The 13,055-nt window shown below is 50.8% G+C and overlaps 6 protein-coding genes across 6 annotated transcripts; 4 read left to right on the top strand and 2 right to left on the bottom strand.

Annotated features, from left to right (window-relative positions):
* Window positions 1-679: 679 nt before the first annotated feature.
* On the top strand, window positions 680-2,155 carry BO88DRAFT_465869 (toxin biosynthesis protein; the record flags this gene model as incomplete). Its single annotated transcript, XM_025711436.1, has 4 exons — window positions 680-871; window positions 960-1,098; window positions 1,153-1,261; window positions 1,321-2,155. 4 exons carry the CDS (start codon window positions 680-682, stop codon window positions 2,153-2,155), a joined length of 1,275 nt encoding a protein of 424 aa, XP_025561163.1.
* Window positions 2,156-2,497: 342 nt separating this feature from the next.
* On the top strand, window positions 2,498-5,150 carry BO88DRAFT_445060 (C6 transcription factor; the record flags this gene model as incomplete). Its single annotated transcript, XM_025710167.1, has 4 exons — window positions 2,498-2,881; window positions 2,946-2,973; window positions 3,034-3,542; window positions 3,590-5,150. 4 exons carry the CDS (start codon window positions 2,498-2,500, stop codon window positions 4,775-4,777), a joined length of 2,109 nt encoding a protein of 702 aa, XP_025561162.1. The 3' UTR covers window positions 4,778-5,150.
* A 536-nt stretch (window positions 5,151-5,686) lies between these two features.
* On the top strand, window positions 5,687-7,460 carry BO88DRAFT_391867 (Zn(II)2Cys6 transcription factor domain-containing protein; the record flags this gene model as incomplete). The annotated part of the gene is made up of 2 exons (XM_025705028.1): window positions 5,687-5,775; window positions 5,843-7,460. The coding sequence occupies 2 exons, from the start codon at window positions 5,690-5,692 to the stop codon at window positions 7,398-7,400; spliced, it is 1,644 nt and encodes a 547-aa protein (XP_025561161.1). The 3' UTR covers window positions 7,401-7,460.
* Window position 7,461: 1 nt separating this feature from the next.
* BO88DRAFT_465855 (uncharacterized protein) lies at window positions 7,462-9,580 on the bottom strand. Its single transcript, XM_025711435.1, has 5 exons — window positions 9,421-9,580; window positions 8,734-9,228; window positions 8,103-8,685; window positions 7,821-8,016; window positions 7,462-7,760 (listed from the first exon to the last, which is right to left on the bottom strand). The coding sequence occupies exons 2-5, from the start codon at window positions 9,157-9,159 to the stop codon at window positions 7,481-7,483; spliced, it is 1,485 nt and encodes a 494-aa protein (XP_025561160.1). The 5' UTR covers window positions 9,160-9,228; window positions 9,421-9,580; the 3' UTR covers window positions 7,462-7,480.
* Window positions 9,581-9,632: 52 nt separating this feature from the next.
* BO88DRAFT_391862 (Gfo/Idh/MocA family protein) lies at window positions 9,633-10,837 on the bottom strand (the record flags this gene model as incomplete). The annotated part of the gene is made up of 3 exons (XM_025705027.1): window positions 9,633-10,405; window positions 10,458-10,742; window positions 10,796-10,837. The coding sequence occupies 3 exons, from the start codon at window positions 10,835-10,837 to the stop codon at window positions 9,662-9,664; spliced, it is 1,071 nt and encodes a 356-aa protein (XP_025561159.1). The 3' UTR covers window positions 9,633-9,661.
* A 628-nt stretch (window positions 10,838-11,465) lies between these two features.
* Window positions 11,466-13,005, top strand: BO88DRAFT_427107 (uncharacterized protein; the record flags this gene model as incomplete). Its single annotated transcript, XM_025708959.1, has 2 exons — window positions 11,466-11,504; window positions 11,605-13,005. The coding sequence occupies 2 exons, from the start codon at window positions 11,466-11,468 to the stop codon at window positions 13,003-13,005; spliced, it is 1,440 nt and encodes a 479-aa protein (XP_025561158.1).
* Between the last annotated feature and the right edge of the window lie 50 nt (window positions 13,006-13,055).

The following is a 13,055-nucleotide window of genomic DNA, read 5'->3' as shown; positions in this document are numbered from 1 at the left end:
GGATATCATTGCTTCCATTGTTAGCTGAAGCAGTCACATCCGCTCTTGTGGCGCTTCGGCACCTATCGCGGCCCTTCCACTAGCCACTACTTACACGTATTCCGCGCTAATCCAAGAAATCGATGAACAGTGGGGCCTTCGTCACGTAGCTGAACTTTCTCAGCCTGAATCATAACATAGCCGAGTCATTGAGGTTGGTTTTTTTTATGTGGCTGGCTGGGATTTTGTTGAAGGGATCTGCTCTACAGTAGTTGTCGCACAACGCATAGCTCGCATGCTTTAGATCGTAGACATATTGAGTCAGTGTCTCCATATCCTCGGTCTACACTGACCCCTCAGATTGGAGACAACATCGATAAGGGCCGAGATAACCGCATACGGCCTACGGAGATTAATGGCGCCGTAGTGCCAGCTGAGGGTGGAAGATCTTGACAATCAAGTGGAGACCAGAACGAGTCAGGGCTAAAAAAAAATATTACCCCGTATTGCTCTAGGCGATGACCCTCTGGGCATCAAATCATTCGCTTCAGCTGAGCAAGCTGCGGTGAACTAGCCGATCTGATGGTAGCTGGGCCTGAACTAGTCGGACACATCAGATATGAGGGGTATATAAATGGCACGTTTCCGGTCAGTGGCCATTCAGCAGGATCTTCTACTAATAAACCCTTCGAGCCACAAAATGGAGTCTTCCCCGTTCAATATCACAGAACATGTTGTTGATTGCCAGCATATCCGAGAGTATGCCCGCGCGACTCGAGATAGCAACGATGCACTAAAGATTGCGGTCAAGCAATACACACCAAAGTCAAATCCAAATCCCCAACCTGGTGATGTGACCATCATTGGGGCTACTTCTGTTGGATCACCTAAGGTGAGTCGGGACGTATCTTCTGCACAGTACAGTGCACTTAAAATGTGATGCCAGAAAATGTAAAATCTAAATCAATGCAATGGCACAGGAACTAAAAGAGCCGCTATGGGAGGAGATATATGAAAGGTTAAGCCGCCAGGGACTTCGCATTCGCTCTATCTGGATTGCAGATTCAGCCCCACAGGCTGAGAGCGCGGCCATCAATGCGGAATACTTAGGGTTTGAGCGTACGCTTTCAAAATGCCTACCAGCCCATTCTCCCCAGATTAACACTATCATAGCATCATGGTTCGACCACAGTCGAGACCTGCTCTACATGATCAACCAATTCAAAGACGATATGCCGAAACCTATTATTGGTGTTGGGCATAGCATCGGAGTCGGGCAACTGTAGGTTTCTCTCACTCTCTCTATACCTGTACTATAGATACACTAACGCGATCCACCAGATTGGGCCTAACGCAGATGCACCCTCGGCTTTTCACTTCCCTTATCCTCATAGAACCAGTGATAGTAAAGGAATTCATTTCTGGAAGAGGCCCAGGCTTTGCCAAAGCAGCGCTGATGAAGAAGGATACGTGGAAGTCCCGTGCCGAAGCAGAGTCGTACTTCAGAGAGACACTCAACGGATGGGATCCACGATGTCTTGATCTCTGGCTCAAATATGGCCTTCGAGACAACACCGCTAAAACCGAGAACTCCGAGTCGTCAGTCGGTCTAGCCACCACAAAAGATCAAGAGATTGCACAGAGCTTACGCCCCAATTTCATCGACTTGCAACCCGGCAGCAACCAATCGGATTACTTACACGATCCTACATTTTGGACCGATGTGACCGGTCATTCGGAAACACTTCCGTTTTACCGCTATGAACCGATTGTGTTATGGAAACTACTCAAATACGTCCGGCCATCGGTACTATGGATCTATGGTGGGAAGAGTATCATGGCAACACCGGATCAGCGTGCAGAGAAGCTCCAGCGGACTGGAACAGGGGTGGGGGGTAGTGGTGGCTACGAGAAGGGCCGCGTCAAGGAGATAGTGATACCGAATGGTGGACACTTCGTTCCGTTCGAGGATGTGGCAGGAGTCGCTGGACCTGCTGCTGAATGGATCAAACAAGAGACGGACAGATGGCATGACGAAGAAGAACGGATCAAGAAGGGCTGGCTGGAATTGACCGCGAAACAGAGGTCGTCAATCCCCAACGAGTGGCTTGCACAGATGGACAAATATTTCATGAAGGGGAAGACGCGTAAAGCGCAAGCGAGCGCAAAGCTGTGAGCAGAGTTAAGAAATTACAATCATATTGTTAACTGTTAACTGTTCAAGTTGTGGGTGGACAAACCCCGACAGACCTTGGCTAATTCTAAATCAAGCCGACTATCTACCCACATACATATATGAGTTCCACTAGTTGATGCGCTTTGCAAGCAGTGTAACAAAGACCCTCCAATCATGTTGCGATCGAATAACAATTAGTACTAAGTAGATGATCTCCCACCTGCAGGAAACAAGGCTACGGTCACCTGACATAAGAAGTAGTAAATTGGAAGCGATTCTCCACACGACCGGGAAGCCGATCATCGCCTCAAGCTCTTACATGGAATGAGACCTATCAACGAAATGCCACCAACACCAGAGCAAAGGGCTTCCACGCCCACCTCTTCACGACTAGCTGGAAGATCACCACGGGTGCTTGCATGCGTGCTGTGCCAGCAGCGCAAGGTCAAATGCGACCGCAAGTTCCCCTGCGCCAACTGCGTCCGGGCCGGCGCGCAGTGTGTGCCCACTCTTGGCCCGCGCCCGCGGCGTCGCAGGTTCCCCGAACGAGAGCTGTTGGATCGCGTTCGGAGGTATGAAGACTTGCTGCGCCAGAATAATATACCTTTTGAGCCTTTGCATGCTCCTGTAGCGGAAGATAGTAGGGTCGTGGTGTCTGGAGATCATGTTCGTTCTGAAGAGCCTAATGTGGGGGATCAGAGGGACGTGGCTGTCAAGGCTGAGCCAGTATACGCGGCTAAGTTGTGCTTCCGCAGTAAGGTTTGTTGAGGTTGCGCTAATTGTTGTGTAGGAATTACTGGAAGGTTCTCAATTCAGTGGTATGTACCTCTTTCTTTGAGTTGGGCTGAACTACGCTCACAGTGGACGTCAGTCCCAAGATACTGAGGAGGCCGATTCCGAGGATGACAGTGAGGATGGCAATGACCTCAGTCACTTTCAATTCACTCTGGGTGGAAATGCCATAAACAAGATGTTTGATGAGGCATACAAGAATAACGACGAGGGGTTTATATTTGGATCACGCAAAGCCAGTGTGGATCTGTCGACATTGCACCCTGATCAAGTCCAGATATTCAAGCTCTGGCAAATTTACTTGGACAATGTCGATCCGCTGCTCAAAGTCACGCATACCCCGACGCTGCAAGCACGTATTATTGGTGCTCTTAGTGATCTGACTCGTATAAGCTCGGAATTGGAAGCACTCCTGTTCAGTGTGTATAGTGTCGCTATCATGAGTCTCGACGATGAAGAGTGCCGAACGTCGTTCGGGTCTCCGAGGAAAGAGCTTTTGCGGGGATATCAATTTGGGTGTCAACAAGCCTTGCTCAATTGTAACGTGCTACGCACCGGGGATCGCGAGTGCCTCACTGCATTGTTTCTATATCTGGTTAGTCCGTCGAGTGACTTTGTCGTTTGTGTCTCTAACCATGTCAGGTATCTGTGAGGTATGAGACGGATCCGAGGTCTTCGTCCTCGATGCTTGGAGTTGCTATTCGGATTGCTCAACGCATGAGCATCCATGACGAAAAGGCAAATTCTAGGTGTAGTGCGCTGGAGGGCGAGATGCGCCGGAGGTTATGGTGGTCGTTGATCATGTTTGACAACCGCATTGGCGAGATGTCGGATCACAAGACTTCAATGTTGATACCGACCTGGGATTGCAGCATGCCTCGCAATTTGGCTGACAATGATTTGCAACCGGAGATGAAAGACTTACCGGCTGCTCAAGCAGGTCCGACCGAAGCGTTGTTCATAACTGCGCGCAGTGAACTGGGAGAGTTTCTGCGACACAGCGCCTTCCACCTAGATTATATCAACCCATCCTTGAAGGCAATCGCCAGAGACACGAAAAGTGATGGCATGACTGATCTAGAAAGGAGGATAGAGGACCAGTATCTCCGACTCTGCAATCCAGATAATCCGCTTCACTATCTCACGATCTGGACGATACGTGGCTTCCTTGCAAAACACCATCTGCTTGAAGAATACTCGAACTTCTCGCCCGCGCAGCACTCAGAAGCGCAGCGCAACAGCGCCAGCTCCTGTGCAATGCGGATTCTCGAGTCCGATACCAAGCTGATGAAATCCCCCCTTACCAAACGGTACCGTTGGCATATACATATGTACTTTCCGTTTCCTGCACATCTACATTTGATTCAAGATCTGAAGAAGCGGCCCACGCAAGAGCACGCTCATGAGATGTGGAAGGCCATGAGCGAAAACGCCGAGATACGCTTCGAAGACATGCATAGATTCCATCCGCTTTCTGAAATCGTGTCGCGAGATATTCTCCAGGCCTGGGAGGCGTATCGAGCAGCATTAGGGGTATTTGGAGAAACAGTAACGCCTCCATGGATTGTGCAGAGTGCTAGAACAAATTTCGACTACCCGATTAAGGATACGGAAAGTTGCAGCGCAGAGCAGCCGAATGACCTGGAGGTCGCCCCTTCACTCTCCATGCCCACGGAGCATGGCATTCCTAATCTGCTATCCGGCATGGAAGGATTTGGCAGCGCAGCTTCCGGGTTTGGTGGATATTCCGACATATTCGAACAGGCTGTCCTGGAAGGTGACGCGTATCAGGCAGGCTGGCCCACGATGAGCTTCTACCCAATGTGGTAGGGGTGACGAAGACTAAGCCTCGTTATTGCGTGCCCTGTACGGCTGCTACCAACCACCGATCAAGCGGACTGAATACAATAGTTCGACTGACGAGAAATTGCGATAGAGTTGTCATTCCGCAGTTCACCCTTATTCTTGAGAACAAATTTCATACGGTGAAAGTATGTTATTCCACCAGTGAAGAAGGGTTTAACGAAGGCTCGGCCGGGAAGAGTGTCCAATGTACATGTGAGTATACTCGCTCAATGTTGCTTGGCTAATGCAATCAAGGAAGGCGCTGATGATACTCTCCACATTTCAAGTATAGCAAATGTAGCTACGAGCGATGCCTCGCGCACAGAATAAGTTTAAGGCACCAATAATACGAAGATGCAGAAGTAATACAAATATTCGATCTAGTTTCACATGATCTTGGGGGCGCAAATGGTGCCTGGCGCCACTCCGGGGCTCCGGCCCGGAGCGGAGCATGGAGCAGCCTCCGTTCACTGCATCCCCGGTTGCAACAATCTGAAGTGGGCGACCTGCCTTCCTGTCACATATTTAAGCCATATTAATTGGGCATTTGGGTGTCTCGTTTGCCTATTGGGCTCATCAGTGGATCGAATCCCTCCGCTTTACCCGGATGGTCCCCTTGCCCTGTGGGCCGTCGACGCGATGGCAGTGCTGCTCTGCTCTGCTCCGTCCCACCTATTGCAAGGCTAACAAGACCGGAAGACTCACTAGCAACCACTAACCCGCCATGGCTGCAGTTCTCAAGTCCACTATTGGTCAAGCCAGAACTTGGGGTTCGTCAGCCTAGTGTCCCGCAGCTACAACCCCAAGCCCCCTCACGGATTGCACATGTCTCAGGTCCTCTTCAAAACCCTTCTTCCATTTCTTGATTCCAAAACTACAACATCTTGTCGCGCAGCCATGTCGCGAAAGCCCACCACATCAGAGCCGCCGAAGCGGAGAAGAGCAGACGGCACAAGGTCGCGAAATGGGTGCCGCACCTGTCGGTAAGTCACTACCATCCAGTCCTCTCCCAGCTGCCGCGGCCGCTAATTCCTTTATCGCATGCAACAGCGCCCGCCGTATTAAGTGCGATGAAACTCCAAACCAATGTAAAAACTGCACATCAACCGGGCGCTCCTGCACCTATGACATCCACCGTCTCCCGCGCGCAGCAAATAACACGCACCGTCATCCCCAAAACCTACTGACTCAAGTAACGGATGGCTTTCGCTGGGCGATAACATCCGACGAGCGGCGCTGCTTCTCGCACTTTCAACACTTCACAATCCCAGGATTACTGGAACTATTCGACTCGGAACTATGGAAACAGCTCGTCCTTCAGATCAGTTACACGGAGCCGGCGGTCTACCACGCTGCGGTAGCCTTGAGCGCCATACACCAGGACGTTGAGGTATCGGGGATGCCATTGCCGGGCCAAACTCGGCAGAATATCTGGCAGAAGTTTGCACTTGAACAGTCCGCACGCTCGTTCGGGATTCTGAGTCGACGGCATGCGAGTGATCCACGCCTACGAGAAGTCATGCTGCTATGTTGTCTTCTGTACTCGCTCCTAGAGCTCCTACAAGGCCAATACGAGCGAGCCTGCCACCACCTGCAAGGCGGCCTACGCATCCTCCGAGAGCTGAAGGTCCAGGAACCTCTAGCAGACGAGACCGAGTCACCAGTGGAGAAGTGCTTAGTGGCAGCATTCGTACAGCTAGACATCCAGTCGACATACTACGGCGTCGACGGGCCAGTTCTCTGCGTGGACAACGAACTAGGCAAATACCAATGGCAACTGAAGAATGCCGACTCCTTCACAAGCCTGATCGAAGCCCGTCAAGCCATCGAGCCCCTAGTCAGTGGCGTGTTTCGATTCACATCGCAATCCTGGCCACTATCTCCCGCCGACGTGGCGAGAGATTACAACTCTTTGCTTCCGCGGCAATACCAACTCCTCTCTCAACTAACCCACTACGCCGAACTATTCACTCCATTCTACAGCCACGCATACCCCGCGCTCACACGAAAAGAGCAACGCGGCTCCGACATCATCTACATCCTCCACCGGACCCTCACATTATCCGTCAAAACCTGCCTCCTAGCCAAGAACCCCGCCGTGCTCGACCTCTACACACCGGAGTACCAAGAAGCATTATACCTCGTCGAGGCACTCTTACAGCGGTACCCGGAACGACCAGCATTCACACTCGACGTGGGCATCCTACCCAGTCTGTACCTGATTTCCTTCGGCTGCTACGATATTCGGGTACGACTACGCGCCATCGAAGTGCTACAGCAATGGCCACATCGCGAGGGACTGTTCGAGTCGAAGTGGGCGTCGTTCCTCCTACTGGAGTTTGTGAAGGCGGATATCAAGAAAGATGCGGAGAACGTGCCAGTAGGAACAATGGATGAGAAGTCGGATGCTGGGTCAAGTTCCGCTGCGAGCTCGCCATCCGCTACGGTGGATCAGTATATGTCTACCGTGGGGCATATTGAGCGCATTCAGCAGCAGATTATGAGCGGTCAGGATTTTGTCTTGCAGGATGCCCTGCAGAGCGCGGATTATTTGACGTCGTGGTCGTGTGTGAAGGCGATTGCGCCGAAGAGGGGGCGTATGGCTTAACTGAATTCATCATACTGTGCCACCCTATATAATATATCAGAAATATATCTTAAAACGTGGACAAAATCTCTGAACCCCACTCAAGAACCACAATGATCCATCTCCTCCCACCCCCGCCTCAACCGCGTATAACACTTCTGCATCGGCCACGAATGCAAATCCCTCGTCCGATCAATAATCCCCAGCAGCGCCTCACGCTCCTCCAACTCAGTAAAATACTCCCCGTAGAGAGTAATAGCTATCACAGCAGTGACTAACGCCGGATGACAGTGGGCGTGGTGCACCGCAATGCCGCATATTCTGAGCACGATGGATCGGACTTCTGCTTCTGCTTTGCGATGCGCGGCTCGAGTGGAGTTTCTGATACGCTAGTTAGGACTTTGGATTTTGGATTATGGATAGGGGGGTTGTGGAACGTACGATAGGTATGGGTTCTGGGCTGTCAAGATCATATTGGCTATCTCGAGGTGCTGCACTGCAGTCACTTGCTCGTCGGAGCTGTACCAGATTGTCGGGAAGAGTTCGCCGCGAGATCGATCTGCTTTGTTTTCGAAGAGGGGTGCGAGGTCGTGCCGGTAGTCGTGTTGGAGTTTGCGGTGGCGGAGCATGAGGCGGTCTGTGAGGACAGGTTAGCGATGCAGGTGATGGATGGATAGATAGTTGGTGAAAAGGGAGGTAACGAACTCCATTCCTCACGCGTACCGTCGCCCCAGCGCCATTTAGTCACTTCACTAGCGAGCATTACCAACGTGTTTGCAGCAGACGCCTTCCGCCAGTCTTCAGGACTGAATCGCATCTTTGGTGCACGCTGTCTCGTGAGCGCGTAGTATACCTCCTGTCGGACAACGATCCAATACGCTGCCGTAGCGAGAGACTGTTCCAGTCGGTGGGATATCATAGCGTCGATGATTCTCTGCGTTATGGCTAAGAAGTTCACTCTGTCTTGCGTGGACATGTCGTGGTCCTCGACATCCTCTTCCATTTCTTCGTATTGGCGGAGAATAACCGTGGCGACCATTATGTTTTCTTGCTCAGTAGGGTCGGTTATTTCGGGGAATTTGAGGAGCTCGGGGATGCATTTGAGGGTGTATTCCACCGCTGTGCATTTCTGTAGATTGGGGAGAAGTTGTCCGCGATAGCATATTCCATTGGGTGTCGCGTATTGTGGGAGCCGTGATAGGTGGCGTGCTGAAACTGCGAATAGAGCGTTGCGTATGATGGAGCAGTGTTGGGCTCGGCGAGGGACTACTAGTTGGAAGTGTCGACGGTCGTCGCAGTGGTCGAACTGAGGTGGTTTAGTTGAGTAGGTTTTGTAAGGCATTGGTTGGCTTACCCATGGTGATATTTCTTCGATGAAATGGCGTAGGAGGCATGCCTCCTGCACGGTGGTCTGCGCGGGTTCGGAGGTAGAGAGAGTATTATCCGGTTCGATTGGTGTTCTTGACCGTGGCATGCCATCGATCAAGCGATTTCTTTCAGTGTTGTCCACGCTGTTCCATCTATGGGTAACATTGGACAGTCTGTTGGCGTTGCCTGTGTCCCCGAAAACGAAGGGGTGAAAGCCATTCGGGGACGGATCATAAGGTGAGCTTTGAACGTCAAGGTGACTGCCATCATCGCGAGCCCAAACGAGACCATCTGGTGCGCCGGATGCTGGGGTGGGCTCCTGGTATGGTGATGGCCTCTGAGCCACATCCATGGACTCTGGGAGTGAAGAGTCTCCGGAGAACAGCTTCCATTTTTTTGGTTGGCTGCTCATCCAAGATTGGTCTTTCGAGAAACTCCCATCAAGCTTGGCCGTTGATCCTTGACGAAAAACAGACTTTCGCTGAACTGGCCTACAGACCAAGTCTTTCTCCTTACATCGGGTGCATGTCGGTTGTTGTTTATCACCTGTACTCGAGTTGAGCAGACATTGGGCATGTTCAATTTCCGAAGCAGACCTACATCTCACGTGTTTCTCTGGGATCAATTAGTATTAGTGTACATCAAGTAGATGAGGACTACTTCTAATTCCTACCGCGGCAGTTAGAGCAAGGCGTCCGTGCCAGTGTAGACTGCGAGGATGGTGGCATTGTTGGATGTGAAGCAATTGGCGGTAACGGCAATTCGACGGCGCGGCCTACTCTTTTGGGCCAAAGCCGCCTTGAGGGGAAGTTCCCCACATCCCCGCATTCCTTGCATTCTCCCACTAAACATAATTTCATCAAGATAAGCGTTTCATTTGACTAACAGTTCTATGAGGTTAGGAGTTTACAGGATCAATGTAAATCATTGCAGTTCAGTCGCTCGCCATTCTCGTTAAACCGGACTACCTCCCCAGACAGCAGAGCACGTTGCAGAGCTTGTCCAATCTTCATCACCATGATTCCTCGCTCTAGCGGCAGCGGAACTTCGGTATCCTTGAGCACTGCATTCACAAACTCGTTGGCTTCCACGGCAAATGCATTCTCGAATCGCTCCCAGTATTCCGGCTGCACTTCGTGTCGCATACCCAGTTTATCGGCAAGGACAACGTTGTTCTGTTGCGGGATCACGTTGACCATCACCTTGCCCTCGGTTCCGGTGATCTCGGTGCACACATCATGTCCATGTGCCTGGGTCCGCGAGCAGTAGAAGTATGCAATCTTGCCGCCCCAGAACTCAACAACACCTACCGCATTGTCGACGTCTGCCAGGTCTTTCAGCTCAGGGTGATGCTGAAGCGTTCCGGCTGCCCAACAAGCTTTGGGCGTCGGGTTATCCAAGAACCAGAGAGACAAGTCAATGTCGTGGATGGCACAATCGACGAAGATACCTCCGTTGCGAGATGCGTATCGGACGAAGAAGCCCGTCTCATCCTTCAGGTCGCAGGTGTTTGACCGGACGAGAAATGGCGATCCAATGGCCTTTTTATCGAAGATCTTGTGGCTTGCGTCCCGGTAGGAGGCATCAAACCTGCGCGAGAAGCCAGCCATCACTTTAAGTGAAGGCTTGGCCTTTGCTGCGTCAACCACAGACTGGGCCTAGGGTCGAAATGTCAGCGTGGGTACATCAGTTACGCCAGTAATAGCATACCTCAGCCAAGTCTGTACTCAGGGGCTTTTCACAAAGGACATGTAGATCCTTGTTGATAGCAGCCAGAGATTGGCTTGCATGCACGTCGGTGCTGCTTGAAATCCAGACTGCCTGAAGTCCGGGGTGAGCCAGCATGTTGTTATAGTTGTCATAGACAGTGATGCCGAAGTCTTTATACTCCTGGTTGCTCGTGGCCCATTCAATCTCGCTAGCATCAGTGCTGCAGACTGCCACCACTCTCGCCCGTGGGACTCGGTAGAGCAATGTATGCACATGGCGCTTTCCCTGGGTGTATATTAGCATTGTGGTACGAGACTCTGAATGCAAAAGATGCGTACCATCCGGCCAAGGCCAACAACTGCAATTTGGACGGAACTCATGGTAGTGTTTCTGGTATTGAACGAGTACTTGAGAAATTGTTTGCTCTAGTATGCTTTCCGGTGAGATTTAGAAGTGCATTCTGGGAGGAATGAGCTCTATTTATGCCTTTTGGTGTTCAGTATACAGAAGCTGGTCACCTTACAATTGTATGAACAGCCGCCGACACTTGCCTAATACAGTAAACGGCTGTTGGCGGCCTTGGCCGCAGCCTCGCCGGGACATACCGGAATAGGCAAAATAGAGTAATATCATGCATTTTTCAAAGCGTTGCAAATCAGCCCCTGACTCCAATAACGGGGAATAAATCTGATATTGACTGCTCTCAAATCGAACATTTGACATCGTTGAGTTCATAGAAATGCTGTCGTAGAAGGAAATAATGCCCGTTGTCCTGAATGTGGAAGATCATGTGACCCACTCAGCGATAACCATCCGTTTGATGCTATCAATTTGTTATCCACTCATCCATCCCCGAACATGGCAATGATAGGAATCCATCTTGCAGTTTCATGCCACGACACAAGTCGCTAAGGCCTTCAAGTACCACCTAATCTTGGTATCAGCTTTACATATGCTTGTCGCCGGGGTATATTCCCCAACCGGCTTACACGATGAAGAATGTTCGGAATGATTTTCTCCCTGCCGATCGGAAAATTGCAACCCGAGGTACGGAGATCGATCACAACTCATTGCAAACCCTGCTGACACTTCAGACTGCCGTTTATGCACCAAAAGACGCATAAAATGTGATCGGACTATTCCACAGTGCCGTAAGTGCACTATTCGGGGGCTCGGTTGTCCTGGGTTCGACGCAGTTCAATTGAATTGGAACCATGCCATGGCACGTCGAGGGAACCAGTCTTTATCTCAACCTGGATTCAGTCCGCAAGATCGAGAAACGGAAGGCTATATCGTCAAGCATGGTACTTCTATCCTCCATACATTTGTTGTGGAGGCCAGTCCGCCGATCCCTCACCCTTTGACAGATGATGGTCTCGGTCGCCGCCAGTCATCGACGGTTCTAGGTGAACGACTGATCAATCATTTTAGCCGCCACGTTGTAAGCATATTCTCGTGGATCGACAGTCACAAGAATCCTTGGAGAAAGATCGTGCTGCCTCTGGCGCAAGGGTCTATAAGTGTCCGCCTGTCTATACTGAACCTCGCTGCCGCTCACTTAGCAGCCACATCTACTGGTACCATTGCATTACGTATGAAACAGGTCAATTTTAGCCTAAGAGATATTGCCTTACGCAGCCTAAACCAAGAGATCCAGCGCCAACTAGACTGCCATGCCGTGAAGCCCCCTGACCAGCTATGTCTGACTAGAATTCTCATTGCTGCGATTACACTTTGCCATGCGGAATTGGTGACTCGCGATTCGACTGACTGGACAACTCATCTACAAGCCTGCCGTGCAATCGTAAGCAGGTATGGAGTGTGCGCTCGCAACGAGACTCTCGATCCCATGACACAATTTGCGATCAAAGAGATCAGGGACGTTGAGGTATTCAATAATGTCTTCTCCTTCTCAAGCAGCAGTAAAGTAGCGACTACAGCAATCGAGTTCCAGCCATGGACATTTACAGACCTGATTAATGACATTACTGCCATGGAAAGGCATCGTTATGGGCATCTCATTGAAGGCCGACAGCCACCTGATGTCAACTTCAATATCTGGCAAGCAAAGCTAGAGCAGGCCTCCACACAAATGAGTCTGTCGGATATCACATGTCTTTTGTCCCAGGGGAAGACTACGCGAGAAGGCTTTGAAGCGCTCATAGACACACATTATTACGCGACGCTTATATACTTTCATCAGGCTTTTGCATCTCCAACCGCAATGATGAAAACCATCTCCTCTACCGTACCCATACTGCTTGATAGAATCCAAAAGGTTGTCTTGGCTTCCGGTGATGCATTCTCACAGGACCTCTTCTTTCCTCTTTTCATTGCTGGTACAGAGTGTTGGGGAGACGAGGTTAAGCAACGAATAGTTGAACAGATTCTGCTAAAGCTACTTGTGACGACTGGGTTGTGGTGCAACCATAGGGCACTGGACTTTCTGCGTGCATTCTGGTCAAGCTCGAAGCATCATGGCACCGGGAAGTGGATACAGTATGGTCGAGATTCCAAACAACAGCTGGGTCATCTTCTTGTGTTCTGAAAAGGATGAGCTCGGAGAATGTCCTCCGTATCTATCACAATATTGAATAT

Source organism: Aspergillus vadensis (genome assembly GCF_003184925.1).
Source record: "Aspergillus vadensis CBS 113365 unplaced genomic scaffold BO88scaffold_17, whole genome shotgun sequence".
In the NCBI taxonomy this organism is placed as follows: domain Eukaryota; kingdom Fungi; phylum Ascomycota; class Eurotiomycetes; order Eurotiales; family Aspergillaceae; genus Aspergillus; species Aspergillus vadensis.
This window is presented reverse-complemented; position numbering and strand designations above follow the sequence as displayed.

Coding starts and splice junctions, on each gene's coding strand:
- BO88DRAFT_465855 (XM_025711435.1), bottom strand. CDS start 9,159: ATGAGCAGCCAACCAAAAAAATGGAAGCTGTTCTCCGGAGACTCTTCA. Junction 8,686..8,733: donor TCGAAGAAATATCACCATGG/GTAAGCCAACCA, acceptor AAACCACCTCAG/TTCGACCACTGCGACGACCG. Junction 8,017..8,102: donor TAAATGGCGCTGGGGCGACG/GTACGCGTGAGG, acceptor CTGTCCTCACAG/ACCGCCTCATGCTCCGCCAC.